Source organism: Corapipo altera, unplaced genomic scaffold (genome assembly GCF_003945725.1).
Source record: "Corapipo altera isolate COAL_440 unplaced genomic scaffold, ASM394572v1 55, whole genome shotgun sequence".
Lineage (NCBI taxonomy): Eukaryota > Metazoa > Chordata > Aves > Passeriformes > Pipridae > Corapipo > Corapipo altera.
Genome location: NW_020884882.1, coordinates 5,401,170 through 5,417,960, shown reverse-complemented (window position 1 = coordinate 5,417,960; position 16,791 = coordinate 5,401,170). Strand labels below are relative to the sequence as shown.

At 38.6% G+C, this 16,791-nt stretch overlaps 1 protein-coding gene across 28 annotated transcripts in view; it reads right to left on the bottom strand.

Moving 5' to 3' along the window:
* Positions 1-1,179: 1,179 nt before the first annotated feature.
* Positions 1,180-16,791, bottom strand: part of SLMAP (sarcolemma associated protein) — an 86,541-nt gene continuing 70,929 nt past the window's right edge. For 25 of the 28 annotated variants that reach the window (XM_027640468.1, XM_027640450.1, XM_027640455.1 and 22 more), the window contains 5 exons: positions 16,048-16,368; positions 15,376-15,493; positions 13,798-13,969; positions 12,237-12,371; positions 1,180-7,585 (listed from right to left, as the gene is read on the bottom strand). In XM_027640468.1, coding sequence (XP_027496269.1) covers positions 7,496-7,585; positions 12,237-12,371; positions 13,798-13,969; positions 15,376-15,493; positions 16,048-16,368 — 836 coding nt within the window. In that variant the 3' untranslated portion in view covers positions 1,180-7,495. The other 3 variants (XM_027640451.1, XM_027640461.1, XM_027640452.1) reach the window with 2 other exon arrangements.

Here is a 16,791-nt window from a genome sequence, read left to right as displayed (position 1 = left end):
TGTAGCACAGACACACCAACACCTGGCTAGCCCGGGGGTGTAAGTGCAATTAAAAATGACTGAAGTTGCTGCAGGCTACATCTTCAGTTACGTGCCATTGCAATAATTACGAAGTGGAAAAAAAAAAGCGCAATAAATGTGTCTCACAATGCCCAGCTACAGCTGGATTACAGTCAGGTTCTGCAACAGAAAAGCTGCCACTCAGCTGTGGCTGCTACACATGCAACAGAAACACCACCTCGAGTATCACACCTAATGAGCCTGTAATCCTCACACTGAACCTTTACAAAGGCGCAAACCTTATCACCCCTTTTCACCTTTAGGCTACTCAGACATAAACTCACTCAGTGTCTAAGGAAGAGCACTCCGCACTGCTATTTGGAAGACCAGAAGTCAAGATAACTGACGCGTGTAAGGTGTTACCAACAGCACCCCGTGAAGAGCAGCACACGTATTTAACATTTTATAGGCTGTTTCCCCCCTCCTTCAAAACTCCCAAACATCTACTGCGTCTAGGAGAATGTTTTCATGTTAACTCCTGACTTAAACTTTTATGCAGAGAAATAACAGAGACAAGTTACGTAGGGTCTTACACCAGGACTTACCACAGTCTGGAGTGCAACCATGTGCACTTAAACTGCACCCTGAGGTGGATCCAAACCACAGAGCAAACAGGGAGGAGACTTCCCTTCCACAAACTCCCTGAAAACTATGTAAGTGACTCAGTAAATGTCCTTCTGAGTCAGTACTGACACAGAGCCCCAGAATTCCATCTGGTTTACAGTGCAGATAAAAGACCGGAGGATTGTTGGTTTTCTTAAAGGATGATCCGTGAATGATACCCTGAGGGTGTCTGGTCACTAAAACCCACTTAACTCTTGCACAAACCAAGGTTGAACTCCTGCCCCCTGATCCAGCCCTCCTCTCCCTGGGTTCACAGGCAGACCTGTCGCAGCCCGGCTTTACCACGTCACACGGAGCAGGGAAGGTCATGTGGCTGCAAATCCCATTCGTACAAAATAAGCAGATAAATAGATTCCAATTTTAAAATAAGTTTTAATTGGTTCATTAATTAGTAACTTGTCTTCTACCGCAATAAAGCAGAGTGTAGTGGGTTCGGAAGTTGTGGAGTGCTGAAATTTGGAGTTAGGCTGAATGAAAGACTATGTACAATACACATCAGCTTTCTGTTGTGTTGTAAATTTATTCTCATATTTTTTACCATTTATTCATCCCAAAAAGACATATTGCATATTTGGAACATTTTTAAAGTAAGAGCCACTGTATTATTCAAGACAAGAAGTAGTTTTGTCACATCAAAACTGATGACATACTCAATAAAATTATTTTCCAGAGCAAGTACTCCTTACAAGAAATATAAATAGAATATAAACTTCATAAATGATCTAGCATGAAACGATTAAAATAGTAAATCCATTCCATACTGAAGGCAGTACCTTACCACTCATAGTGTGTGTGTGGTGTTTCTAAAAAAAAAAAAATAACCAAAAACAACAAACCATCATTTCCCAACAGAGGGTACTGAAACAAATATGGGCAAGTTTTGGTTAAGTTTATTCCAACAGAACAGAATGAATTGACCTCTTCAACCTTTTGTCTGAAGTTACTGAACTAATACGATCAGGTAATAAAAAAGTTACTTTTAATTTAACCCAGGCTTTGGATTTGTTCATCAGACACGATGAAGAGATGACATGCTTGGAAGCACATTTGCATTTCCAGTGTGTCACCTGACACGGTACAAGAATTCCACCTCCCTACCAACACCTCCCTCCGACAGCTGAGATTTATTTCACCGAGAATCTCGATCCCATCCCCACTCCCACGGCTGCCAAGCGCCGGGGATCACGATCCGTTCTGCCGCATGCAAGCGCAATCCCAGAACAGCCACGGCCACACATGCACATCCCTCGGAGCGCCACAGCTGCCCACAGCCAGCACTGGGAACGACGCTGAGCCAGGCCGGGCACACCGACAAATTCAGGGAACGATTCTGGATTTGCGATGCCTTGCAGAGGGAAGTGCACTAATGGGCAAACAACACGATGGGGCTGAGGGGAGAGAGTAAAATACCCGACCTTGGGAAAAGGACTGGCTTTGCTCCACCCTAAGATCTAAGCAAATCAGAGCAATCCATGGGAAGCAGTCAGCACAAAATTCAAGAATGTAGAATAATTCGGGCCTGTCGAAGCATTTTAAAAATAAAATTCCGCTTTTCTAAGTTTACCAAAAAAATGAGTTTATTGGTGTTGTTAAAGCAAGGCTTCTGTGAATCATGACATTCCAATAAAAGTGATCACTACACTACTATCACTGTAACTAACAATGCAGATTACAGAACAGTTGACAGACTGCAAAAACTAAGTGAAGGAATTATTCTATGAATGTTTTCCCTACAGTGCTTCAGGGACCTGGTTTTGGCTGACTACTGTTCAACAGTGTATGATCAATAGTCTAGAAGAGCTTCAGTAATCATCCCTGTAAAAACCAGAAAGGAAAAAAAAACCCTCTCAAGTGCTGAACAGTCATGGGAACACGTCGCTGCCTTGGAATGCTGCCTACAGTGATTTTTATCAAACAATATTGCAAGAAATACACTGATTTGATTCGAAAATCCAGATGCTAGAAGTCTGTGAATCCCAAAATAAGCTCTGGTAGACAGTCAACAGGGAATACCAGAACAGGATATAAAGCTTATTGTCTATTTATATGATGTCAGTAAGGTAATTACTGTAAGGACATGTTCTGTTCTGGTATCTAGTCTTCAAAAAAAGAACATTCAGAAAATTACATATTGTTTAAAAAGCTGACAACAAAAACTAGAGGGATGAAGAAATAAAAATTAAGAAATTCAATCCATTCATATCAAGTAAGATTGGAAGGTATGATCATGGCATGTCAAATCCCTAGATCAGGATGACATTTGCAGCAGAACATCCTCCAAAGAATATCCTCAGAGATATACTGAAGTCCAATTTTGGGGATACAAAGCAAGATGAACCAAAACACAAGGTTGGGTTTTGTTTTGGGGTTTTTTTGAGGGGACAGTAGTTGCTCACATAACTTACCTACAGAGGAGAGTGATCCTTTTTCTTAAGTCCTTAAAGCAAGAATTCTTTTTTTCTAACATATGCTTAACTTCTTGACATTCTGCTGCTGATGTTGAAAGCAGTGAAGTTTTATGATTGCAACATCCAGAAAAGTGATGGGTTCCCTTACCTTTCCAAATGGGAACTTGAGCCTCTAATGGCCCTTAACACCAACACCTGGGTTTCAATGGCTGATTCACCTCCTCCTGCTGGGAGCCTTTAGTCAAATACTGGTAGCAACCAGTTTTTAAAACAGTAGTGGGTGCAACCCTCTCTTCCAAGCAGAAGAACTTGGCTCTGTGGGCAAACCTCTGCTCACTTTCAGTAAATGGATACGAACTAAAACCCCGGGAAGGCCGAAAAACCCCCATACTGCAGCCCAATTCCCCACCAGAGGAGAAAGAAGAATTCTGTGTCCATAAGCATGTGCAAAGAGGGACTGGGATAAGTAAATCAGCTGGATCTGGGGAACTCAGTGCAGCTGTTTGCCGGAAGCAATCACCCTTCAAACAGAGGTATACGCAAGAGAGAAGGAAAGAATATGGCTTGTAATTCTTTTATATGATCCATTGCTATTAAAAATGGAGACTCAAAGTCTTGAGACAGTTGCTAATGAAACACTAATGGTGGATGAACAGTCTGAGGGGAGGTGAAACCCAGCCAGCCCCAGTTGCAGAGCCAGTGCAAAAGACAGTGGCTTCCTAAAAGCCGTTGTGGTGACCTGGTGTTTTAAAGCACTCAGATGCTGCTGGTGGAATGAATTCGGCAGTGGTTTTGTCATGGAGAAGATTCAAGCTGAAGAAATTATTCTTGCAAGTGGTAGAACCCTATGGATTAAGGCAGGAGACATTCAAAATCTTATGTAAAGCACACTGAAATTCTGGAACAGGTAATATACTTTAGAAAAATAACTTAGGAATATACCCCAAAAATACATGCACAGGTGATTACCTTTGCTTCAGCCATCAGTCATTTGATACTAAGTCTCGCTGTTTTATGAGAACACTTGGCAATATACTGTGCAGGCTCCCAATTCTCCTTTTAGCACCAAAAAATCCAGAGATTCTGCAAGAAGGATGAGGCTAAGACTCTGGAAGAATGCGTTTAATTCAGCTACAAGGAACAGGAAAAACCACACTATATTTTTTTTACATACTATATATTTTTAAATAGAAGGTCTGCTATTGTAGTCCCTGTGCAGGTAGAATTCTCTTAGAATTTAAAAAAGGTGCCTCAGTCAGGACACCAGGACAAACCTGAAGAAGTGTTCAGATATTCTATTACAGTAGATCTTCCAAATTGAACTAGCAACTGATAAAACAACTCTAACTTTCCTAGTATGAGGAACCTTTTTAAAACCTCAAACTTCAGTGCAAGCTCAGAGCACTTGTTTTACAAGTAGAGCATCTTACATGTGTGAAAAACTGCTCATTACAGTGACTCCAGGGCTTAGCTAATCAAGCCTCACAGAAGAAAGAACCTAATTTGAATGTAAAAGAACACACGTTTGCCATTAAAAAAAAAGCAACAAAAAACCAGAAAGAATTGTGCAAGGAGTGCTTGCAAAATAACTCCACTTGCTGTTTTAGTATCAAAGCACTGAAGAAGAGCAGCTTCCCAGTTACCCAACCCTTCTCCAGGGATTTTCACAACGTAAGAGTGAACTGTGCATTTTAGCTCATTCCTCATCATTTTGAACATGCAATTGTCAAGGACTCCTGGGAAAGGCACTGTATTAGGGAACCACAGGTACACTTGTAAGCATAAACCCCCATGCAATGTGTACTATGTGTATATAAATATGCACACATGCACAGAATGAGATTAGAAATATTTCTCCCTTAATACAACCACGCTGGGTCTCAAGCTGCAGCTCTCTGATGCTCTAAAGATTTCTGAAAACTCAACGTTAGTCTTCAATACATGAACAAACTTGTGTCCCAGGCAGCATTGCTGCAGTTCAGGTCCCTCCCAGCTGTTCCCAGGGAACTTGGCACCTTCCCTGCTGCCAGGCAGGAGGGACCCCTGCTCCACCAGGCTCCACTCCACCTCCTCACACCATGTCTACATGCAGGGAGGAGAGAAGAGAATCCACTGAAAAAGAAACAGTAGCTGAAAGAGGGACAAAACAGAGAGTTTGAGATGCTGAATAAGTGAGGAGGCAGCATCAGGTCCCTTCCCCCAGCAGGGCTTTTCTCCTCTATTGCCCAGGACCTGCAGCCACTGCTCCTCCCATCTCACCACCCTGCCACAGGCACAGCCACCCTTCAGCTCTGAACACCTTTTTCCTCCCCCATGGAAATATGCTCCTAAGCCTTCCACGGCTCTCTCCTACCCCATTGCTTTCTGAAAACCACAAACAGGAGCGGGATCAGCCAGACAAAAACTTAAAACCAGTGCAAATGTGAATACAAAGTAAAAAAAAAAGTCTTTTGCTTCTACTGGACATGCTGCAGACATTGTGCCTATAACTGTGGCAATATCTAGTGCAAAAGAAACTTAGCATGAATCTCTTGTTTTCAAATGACATTCAACTCAAACATGCATAGGGAGAGTAAAGTTATTTTATTAAATCATGCACATCACGTGTGTTAGTGCAAATAGTTTAATCTGTACTCCAGAAATTCTATTGTATTTTTATATCTTTACAAAATAGATTTAAAACAATTATTTACTTTAAAAAATGTAATTCTGAAGTTAAGCATTTCAGAACAATATTTGCAATAACCTATATACAAGAGGTACTAAGTACCACTGGCATACGAGTGTTCTGTGGTTGGGTGGCTTCCTGCAACTGAAAAGGATGAAATGAATGAACTAAATGACAATATTTATTTTCTACAAGTCACTTGTGGACTATTTTTTCCAACTAATAATCCTCCCATTAGCAAATCCCATGTAACTTAAGATAGAACCTTTAATTAAAGGACAATGACCCTTAAAACCTCACAAAGTAAATTATATGCTAAATTTCTATTTAATTATTTAAACTATCTCTCGATTGCCATAACATCCTTTAAAGCCAATTGAATTGCTGAGATTACCTCCCTATTTTGAAGTTTCCTTTTACTTTACCATTCTTTAGCATATTATTTTAGTCTTTAATAAACTTTTTTGACAGAACTGTTGAGCTGAACAAGACAACTACAGTCTACATTTAATTCAGCACTAACTACAGTGATTCCCACCAAAAGTCAGCAAATAGCAATAGTTATAGTACTTAGATAAGGAAAATCAACTTTGTAATGGGGACCACTGCATCATACTTACAGCCATGTGATGAGGATGCACAAAATTTTACTACCAAATTAAAATCATCTTCACCTGACAATACCTCAGCAGGCATATGATTCCAATTTCGTAGTATTTTATGTATCTTAGATGTTTTCAGCTAATCACAGACATACTGTAGCAGTTCTCTTAATAAAGTTACGTCAACAAAAGCTTATCTAAAGAGCTTCTCCAGCTCAAGTCAGAGAGTATCAAATGACTGAAAAAATAAACTGATACATGTGATATGTGAGAAGGTATTCATACTTTTAAAGAACGTATCTCTTTAAATATATGAAGTTCAATAAATTACATTCAAACTAAAGTTAACGTAAGTTGAATCACTGCACTATGTCCATCAAATGACCAAGTACTTGCTCCCAGAAACACCTCAGTTCACTCAAGAACACACACATGCTACACTCGCACTCGCGCACACTAAATACTTTAGGCTGGTCTTCACCATCAATATCTCTATCTCTTTAAGGCTGGACATGAATTGTGTTTATTCCCCAAACCCATTCATAAAGCAATCCTTATCAAAGAAAAATATGCTTCCTTCGAAAGGCGTGGTAAGAGAAGTTTTCTTGAAGTCTTGTTCCCAACAGCTCAGTGACTAACAGCAAGTAAATGATATACTAGTTAAAAAAAAAAATAGATCATACTGAAAGGCACTGAGCACACTGCATCTGTTTCCCAAGTATCTGCAAAGTTACTTGGCTTGGATGTCCAAATCAGAAACGTATTTTCCTCTTATTTCTGGCAATCAGATTCTAAAGTCAGTGTCCACAACCCTAGCCATTATAAATAATTTGGTACCAAGAAGCCTACTTTAGGCCACCATTATAGTATTCAGAACCCCAACATACTAATTTAAAACTTGCATGAAGTTGTAAGCAAAAATATTGCTCACAGTATGATGAATCACAATTTTATTCCCTCTTTATAGACAGATACATTTTATACAGTTTAAAGCAAATGACCCTACTGCTGTTCTCACGCAGAGCTGTGCTGTATTAAGAGGTAAAAAGGAAGAGAATTAATCTGTTTTCCCTCAGTATATGAATGTTGCCAGCTTCTAAAGGGAGGACGGTGTATGGATTCAACAACAGTTCTCATGGAGAAGCTCTGGTTAGGCCTGGGTACAGCACCACGGCTGTTACAGCAACCAAAGCTGCCATCACAGGCATCCAAGGCCATTGTCTCTGTGTGGAGAGAAAAAAGAAATCAATATCATATCTGTTCTAGTTCATACTGATCAGTTTACCTCGTGGCTCCTGAAAGTCTCGAGTACCTGTCGATAGGCATCACTACAATGTTACCCATGAGCCCTGCTGCAGGCTAGTCCTGACTCGGAGCATCACAGCAAACAGTGTTCTCTAGCACAGGGAACTCCACAACTCTTCAGGACTGAGGATCAGCAGGAGAACGTTTGGCAGCTCCGAATTCCCAGGTTCGTTAGTGTAGGCACCTCAGAAATCTGCTCTTAAACATGCGAGGGCTTGAGGTGTTTGAAACTTGGTTTGTGCCAAGTCATCACTAGACACAAGTTTATTCAGTGCTGCATCTTTAACTTTGGCATGTTCAAATCCAGATCTGTGACGTTAGTTTGGAGCAGATCCTAACAACATCATTTTTAAACGGACTGTCACAACATTGCATGACAACAATGGCATTTCAAGAGGAGGACACACTGAGAGACATTAGAGAAAATGCAAGCTGAGAGTTCAGAATACAAACCAACCACCTATTTCTCATCTTTTTTTCCGTCTTTCCATCAGCAATAGTGAGAAAAATTAAAGTGTTTAGAGTCAGAGTGGAATTTCTTAGTCCATAGATAGGAACCAAAGCTTGTTGATTTTTATTATTAGAGGCAAACTCTTCATTTTCCATAGTTAATCAAGCAATTAAGTTTTCTTACAAGCCCTAGCATCACAGCATTGTGCAAAAGGCAGCCCATTTGCTAAAGACAAACTGAGACCGAGTTAGAAGAGGCACGTTCAGAACCAGTTAGGATGAAATTAATTGTTAGAATTAAAGAAATCACATAGATGTTAAATGATTAGTTGATCGCTCAGCTCGTCAGTATCAACAGAATGGCATATTAAATGAAGGGTTTGCTTCAGGTAAAGAAATACCTGTGAGCATTTGAACCATGCAGAATTTCATACAGAAATGGCACAAACAGGTGAGAGGGACAAACATACATTGACTGAACAGTAGTGCTTGTACCTTTCGCTACCACAATGGGCCGTAACACCAATACAGGAAAGCCAGGATTAGGCCGATGAATACGGCTGGGACGGGTTGTAATATGGAAGGCTAAAGAAGGGAAGGGATATTAAAAATCACTTTGTGCTATAAAATCAATCAGGTAAAGATGATTTAGAGGGGGGGGGAAATAAGTCAGTAAGTTCTGTTTTAATTGAAATGTATTAAAGACATCTAACACATTACAGCATGATCTAATCTGGTATACAAAGTTAGTACACCATTCTACTCAAATGAACAGGGATGTTTAAAAATAAAGGGAAGTAAGCAGAAAATGTTCCAAGAAACCTCTTGTCACAACTTGGAATTTAGCACTTGAAAACAATACAAATCTTAAACTGCTTTGCCTGTATCTTATTTATAGTTGGTTTTAGTTTTTCTAAGTGAGAGGAAATCCCAACTGGATTTCTTGAGGTAGATAGACTCACACCAGATTTTGAATTTTTCAGGTATTTCTTCATTCCTTGCTAGTTAGCCTTTCCCATTTTCCATCACCAGCCTCCAGGAAAAACAATCTTTTTCCTCCATTAGTGAGTCAATTAACTATGTCCACAGGCAAACCCAGTCATTCAGACATTTCCGTGAGATTGTAACATGACTGTACAATCAACACTCAAGTTACTATAAAGCAGAGAAGCACATTTCCATCAGAGATACCACAAAGCTCAGCATCTCTGCCAGGTCAGCAGCCTTGTGACCAAATGCAATTCTGAAAATGGATCAAATGCTGCAGCTGGGCCAAACTCCAGCTGACCAGCCTGCAGGGTTCCTTCAGCTTATGGCCTCCTTAGAACCAGCCACACGTTTTCTCAGCTATGTTCAATTAGGTATAAACTACTGCATGTTCTGGATGGACAGCCTCTATCCATGATATGATAAATTAAAAGCAAAAATGGACCTAAATTTTTTTAAGCTGTCCTTGGAAGACATCTGCTTTCTCTGTATCCTAGCCTACATATCTGTGCACACACAAAGACACACAGGGGTAAGTTCAAACCATGCCAAATATTTTTAAAACTCTTTTTTGTGCTGAAGCTACCTTGATTTTTGTTCGGTCAAATAAATAAACAAATAATAAGTTCATGATTGAATTTTCTAAAACATTGTGATTCATAAATCAAATCTCATCCTGTTACGAATTTGCAGAAGTCACTTAATCATAGAACCTCCAATATGGTTCAAAATACAGGAATATTAGAAGGCATTCTAGTCTCTGCCATTCAATCAATTTTTTTTTTTCAATCAAGGCAAATATTTAACAGAAAAATTATGTGTAACTATTGAAGTAATTTTCATGCAGGATTATTTTTGTGTCACTGGTGCCACAAATCACAGTGCCACCTTCCCACAGAAAGCATGTTGGCAGAAATAATCACAGCAGTGTTCACAAAAGTGCCAGAAGTTTAAATCAACCAGAGCAGCTGACGTTCCCAAACCACTGACATCATTAAATCTGTCGTATGAAGCACATCAGGAAATAACCAGTGACCATAAGCATGCAAGCACGAGTAGTACACCACACTGCTAAGCGTGTCAAGAACACAACACTGCAAGTTTTTTAAAAGTAAAACTGAGGTATAAAAACTTTAAATTTAAATGATATCCCAAATGGAGTACAGAAGCCTTGTCTTTTCTAACATTTGTTAGTTCACTGAACAAGTCTATGGATTTATTTTTTTGGTAAGTTACACACATTCGTGGCTGAGGTATCTTGGCAAATGAAACCGGTAATAAATATCCACTGCATCCAATGGAATTGTCTCCAAGCAATTAAATTTTTCCTCTCAAAAACTTATCAATATGTAACAAATCTTCTTATTGTCAAGGAGCACTTAACTAGGTGCTTTACCAAAAATGTGCATCTTTTATTAGAATATGAAGATATGCAAACTCAGACACAGATGGGCTGCAAAAAGGAACAAATCCCACAGTGGGAATCCACTTTCTGTTCCTTGGAAATGAAGTAGCAGATAATGATTCCAGCAAAAGGGGACAATGGTACTTCAAAAATTTGACCTTGGAACTCAGCCCAGTATCCACAATGTTTGAAATAATCCCCAAGATGGACATGTTTTCCATTACTGACGGGGAGCAATGTTTGCTCAACAGCGAGTTTGTCCTGCAAGCCCTTATATGGCTGGATGCTCTTCATCATACCCTGACCTCCAGGTTTCAACTGTCTTAACTAATTCCTCCTCTGGAAGCAGATTTTGGTAACTGCTGTGATTCCTCATTTCATTTACTTACCTCTAATTCTTCCTAAAATTTCCTTTACCTTACAAGTGTTTCCATTGTCATCAGGTGCAACAACTCCCTTCACAGTGTGTCTTCCCTCTACTATCACCCTTTTCCACTGATCATTTTAATTCTGAGGTTAATGTTTTTAACAGAGCAGAAAATCTCACATTCACTATTATTTATTCAGTGTGTTCTCTTTTACTAAAATGGGGTGGGGTTTTTTGCTGGTTGTTTTTGACTTCTGCCTGCTTAAGTAACTCAGTATTATCCGAGCACTGCAGAAGAGTTCTGAGCAAGAATCAGGTTCCAAGAGAATTATAACATTATAAAATCACGTTTCTGAAAACATGGCTGAAATAATTGAGAAGGGCTTTGAACTCTTTACATCTTTGACAGCTCTGTGATGTTAGAGGTTTATATTCAGGGATTGATTATGGCAAGGGTATTCATACAAACTTTTGGGCATCTAGGAGTCAGCTGATTTTAGAGGATGGGGTACTGTAAAATTTCTTTGTAGTGAGAAAACCAGTTTTCTAAAAGCCTATTACAGAGTATTCATTATTCTCCTGTTTTGTACTGTCCACTATAGGAGTTGTTCACCCTGCAGTGACCACAGAAGCAGCAAAGGAAGACAAGAAACCAGCCCTTCCAGGGTGGTAAGGTACCTAAAGATAAGGCCATGACCCCCCTTATAAAGTGTCTCCCACACCCCTAATGTTTGGAGGATTTCAGAATCTCAGTATAAAAAAAGTTGTCTCTAGCTGTAAACTCAGTTCTAATGACACAACCTCTCAAATTAATTGCAATAGAAAACAGTATTTTCATTAGTGAATAGAAAGGACAGTTCTACTGTACTGTTTAAAGCATGAGCCCATCAGGAATAACCAGTTAAGAAGAATGAGCAAGAGTAAGGAGGGAACATCCATCGTAATAAACACTAAGAAAATAAAAAGCATCTTGGAAAAGGTTGCTTAATTCATTTGGATACAGGTTTCTAAGCTTTTACCCCTGTATCATTTTTTGAAGTCAGAGTTTTCCTTAGTTTTGGTTCACTAGCATTTAAGTCATATGTTTTCAAGAGAGCAGATATCTAAGGACATACCTAAACCTGTCACACAACTGTAAATTGAACTTTCATGTGTAACTGTAACAGTGTAATGACCTGCAAATTTGCACAGGTAGGACCAGAATGGAATTTTGCATATATATATATATATATAAAATAGAGTACACAGCCTTTTTTTTTTTAAAGTCCATCCTTTTCTATTTGACTCTTCCATATTCCTTCAATAAACAGGATTGTCAGTGCCACAATCTGACTTCCCCACACATTTTGTACAGACTTACGTTGTTTCCTTTTTCTTGTAGCAGCTTCAGGTTCTCTTTACACTGTTTGAGCTCTTCTGTGAGGGACTGCTTCTCCTGCTCAGCCACCTCATACTTTGCCTTCAGCTCTGAGAGCACAGTCTGTGTTCTTTCATACTAAAGACAAAGAGAGAACAGTCTGTGGACCCCTGGACACCCAACACATGCTGACATTTGCTTAGTGCACAGCTTCCTTTTCTGTCATCTGCCTGGAATAACTTGCCTTGGATCAGTACACTCTTTTTTCACAGAAGCAGTGTAGAGTTTAGATTTCCTTTTTTTTTCCTAAATGAAGATTTTTGCCTGACTTAAAGGGCTAGAATTACTAAACCCAAGGAAATACAAAGTAAATGTAAGGCCTTAATTTGTGTTTTATACCAATTATTCATTATCATACTGGAAAGGACTGTAAAAACTAGGAAGATAAAACAAAAAACAGGGGAACAAGGAGTCCTTCATGTTTGAATAGTTGTCTTACATCTAGGCTTCAGCTTAAATCCCTACACCCAGCAAACAGGTGCAAAAATCAGCATTCTGTATGAAGTAAATCAAAACCTCTTCCCACAATGCAAACTCAAACATAAGGCAGGCATTAAAAATTATTATGCCTTGTACTGTTGTGCCATAATCCTCAGTGTGGGTCAATTACAAACAGCACTGGGTGAATGTGACACATGTTCCTACAGGATGGACAGACTTTCCTTTTTCAAACCCACATTCCATTTTTTCTAGAGATCACAAACTTTCTAGTAGTCCTCCTGACAGGGACAGAATCAATGATTTTCAGTACTGGCATTTACCACAAATTTAGAAGATTAGGCATCTTGACAAATACATCTGATTACAAAAACACAGACTAACAGGATTGGGATTTTATAATTCTGAAAATTGTAAGGAATGTGACACGGATGAATTATCAAAGAAAAGTACTGTAAAAGAAACTAAGAGCAGTGATTGGAGAAACACTCAAAATGCTTCTAAGAGGAAGCAAGTGTTGGAAAATATGTCCTTCTTCCAGACAATCCTTAGATGCCAGGCAGATCAAATACATGCTGAAAATGCTGACCCTTATGCACTTGCAAGTCATCTTCAGCAGGCCAATGATCCAGTAAGATGAAAGGAGATCTTTGTAAAGAACGTATAGTTCCACTCATATAACTAGAAAGATCAGACTGACTCAAAAAGAATCAATTTTGAGTCATAACAGCTAGTAAAACTCTAGACCATGATGTTCAGAAGACTCTGAATAAGAATTTACTCATCTGAACAGCTTAAAAGTAAATTCACTAGGGTAATGCATCAAAGTAAAGCTTAGGAAGGTCCCAATGAACACAGAAGTAATTTTACCTGAAATCTTCCTTTTTAAATCTAACTGCCAGTTTATATTTTCTTAGCTACCATTAAGTGTTTGCAATAAAATTATGAAAAAATTTCATTACTAGAAATCTTTTTTAGTACTAGAAAACTTTTCCTTTTCTTTTAGCTGAAAAGTCAGTCATTGGGCATTACATTCCCTCAAAACAGAAACAGTATTTTGTGTTACCTCTTTCTGAACGTCTTTTGCTTGACTCTCAGCTTCACTGAGCTGAGTTTTCAGACTGGCTGCATCCCGTTGATGTTTTTCTCTCAAAGATCCCATCTGATTTTCAAGTTCCTTTCGAGACATTTCAAGAACACTTATATCGCTGGTCAGTGCTAAACTCTGTTTCTGAGAGCTGCAAAACAAAATCATATTGATTCTTTATGTATCTTAAACAAGCACTTTTCATCCTCAAAAGCTTCACACATTATTTTCAATGTGTACATATCAGCTTAGAACAGTAACAGAAGTATAGATCTTTGTCTCTTTGACACAAAAGGCTGGCCACAATCTTGCTTTAAAATATATGTCCACAGCTTAGTGTGTATAACTAACCATAATTTATAATTTAAATAAGTTATAACTAATTTTTATTTTCTTATTCTACATTTCATTACTCAAAGTATTTGCTATTATATACTCCAAAGTATTTTGAAACAAATTTGTAATAAGAAGTCTGTTCAAGGTTGTTCAAAGCATTTCACTTGTTTGCACATGTGCTTCTGCTTACTCCCCTTGCATAAGCTAATAGCATGAATAGTATGTTCAACTGTTTAGTGCAATTGGGTAATAATCAGAGAGCTCAAAATTAGGCCATTAAACATTAGTGTAATAGCCAAGTAGTGTTAATTCATGCCTGTGCAAGAAAAAAAAAATAAGGAAGAGATCCTGCATATTTTCATTATGCAAATCCTGTAATTTCTCGTCTGACCTTGGGTATGCAAAAAACAGAAATGAGGGCATAATGAACCAAAAAAAGAAAGGTTTGAATCCTGAAAAATAATACATTAGTTCTTGGATGTTTACTGTGAGACATTTTCAATTTTCAATTACATCTTACAACACTGAGGAAGCCACAAGGGAAGAGAGACCACATATACATCTATGCATGATGGTAAAATTCAGATCCACAATAAAACAAAGTTGTTGCCTCATATTTAGTCTGTGAATTATATTCCAGTATCTAAAACTGAAAAAAAAAACCCAAAAAAGGCAGATGAAGGGATAAGAGGGGAAGTTGTCTCCAAGCAGAAGATTTAGATGGCCTTGTGCAATGTCATGTTCTCAAACAGCAAAAGAAATACAGTACAATACACTGTAAAACCCCTCCCAGAGGATATGACGCCACCTGTGATAAAAAAAGATCTATATTTTTCTCTTAAGGAAAAGATGATCTAGAACATGGTTTCTGCCCACCATTTCTATTTATACTGTGACAGGCTATCACGAGACACCCAACTGTTTGAGAATCATTTTCCACCCTGAACACTAAGAAAATTTGAGGTTAGGAAATCCATGTAGTTTATTATCTTTTAAGTGGAAGGATAACTGTTAAGTCTAAATTCTTCCACAATGCATGCTTCCAAGCCCTTATTAAAAGCAGCAAACAACTGACATGGAAGTGTTCAGCCCAATACTCTGATATAAATAAAATCTCAATGCATTTATTGAAACACCCTCAGACATGTAGTACCTCTCTTGTGAGGAAAGAACACCAACAAAACTCTTCAGCTACTATGGTACCTCCTAGACAAACCTTACCTAGAGAGCTCCTTCTCTTGTCGCTGAAGTTCAGATGTAAGCAAAGTATTTTCCTTCCTTAGTTTAACACATTCAGCTTCCAGAGCAAGCCACTCTGCCTTCAGCTTTTCAAGTTCACCTGCAATAAATAAAATTTAATTCAATTGAGTAAAATTATTTCATGACTGTATCAAGTAGCACAAGCTAATACATTTTAAATTTAACATGTTTTATGTTAAAAATGAGATGGTATCAACAGTTTCATTAAGCCATAAAATACAGTTATTTGTCTTGAGTAAAGCTTTGCCAGAATTAAAAAGTCTGAAGCTCTCCCTTTATGGGCTTAAATTACAGAAGTTACACAAATCCTCTTGGAAATCTGCAGCAGTATGAGTCCCTCAACTGTAGAAGTTTTCCATCTTTTCAAAGTGGAATTATAGTTGGTCCTGATATCAAAGTACATGAGCTAATTTAGATAATTACTATTTAATGAAGCATGCAAAACAGCTTTTGTAACATTACAAGCCTTGACACACATATATAAATATATGTATTTGTGTATAAATATATATATATAGACACAGTAAACGACTGCAAAGGGACAGACCAACAGTGATTTGAGCAACTGTCATTCCCCAGAGTGAGAAGGATGCTGTGTTAGCACTGGTCTGTGACATCCTTTCAAAGCAGTACCTTTTAAGCGAGTGGCCTCTTCCTTCTGCTGATCCTCACACTGCTGGCACCTGAGCTGAAAACTGGCTTGCAGGTCGACAATTTCTTTTTCATAATCCGAGGCATCTTTCCGCCACCGCTCAAGCTCCGCTCGCACCGTCTGCAGCTCTGCTTGCAAAGTGGAAATATCTGTGTCCCGTTCTGATGCTGCCTTTTCTGCTACTTGCTGAAGTGACAGAATCTCATTTTGAGCACTGACTAGTTCGTTTCGAGTGCTTGAAATCTCGTTCTCCTTTTCCTTACGAAGATTCTCAATTTCTTCTTGTAGCCTTCGCAACTGGGCTGGAAAGTGACATTAACATTTGTATTTTTTAAAACTGTATTTAGAGAAAATCTAAAAAAACATAACTCCCTTTCTCAACTTGTTGATATTTAATAGGACTAAAGAAGCCCAATGCAATTGAAAAAATATATTAATCTTGTCAAATGCTGTACTGACAGAGACATGTACGTGGGCCACGTAACACAGAGTCAAAAGAAACAAAAATGATGTCTGAAAAAAGCTTCCTTAGACAAAGCTGTGTTGTGTGTGTGATATTAAAGCAACTCTCCAAAATCTGAAGCAGGATTTAGATCCAACTTCACTGTAAGCAAAACAAGGATTATAGAACAAGGACATTGGGGCTTTCAGGAACAAGAGGAAAAGGAAGAAGGCTTCTCTGACAAGAAAAACACTTGCAAAGCTACACTAGAAATGTTCGCCTG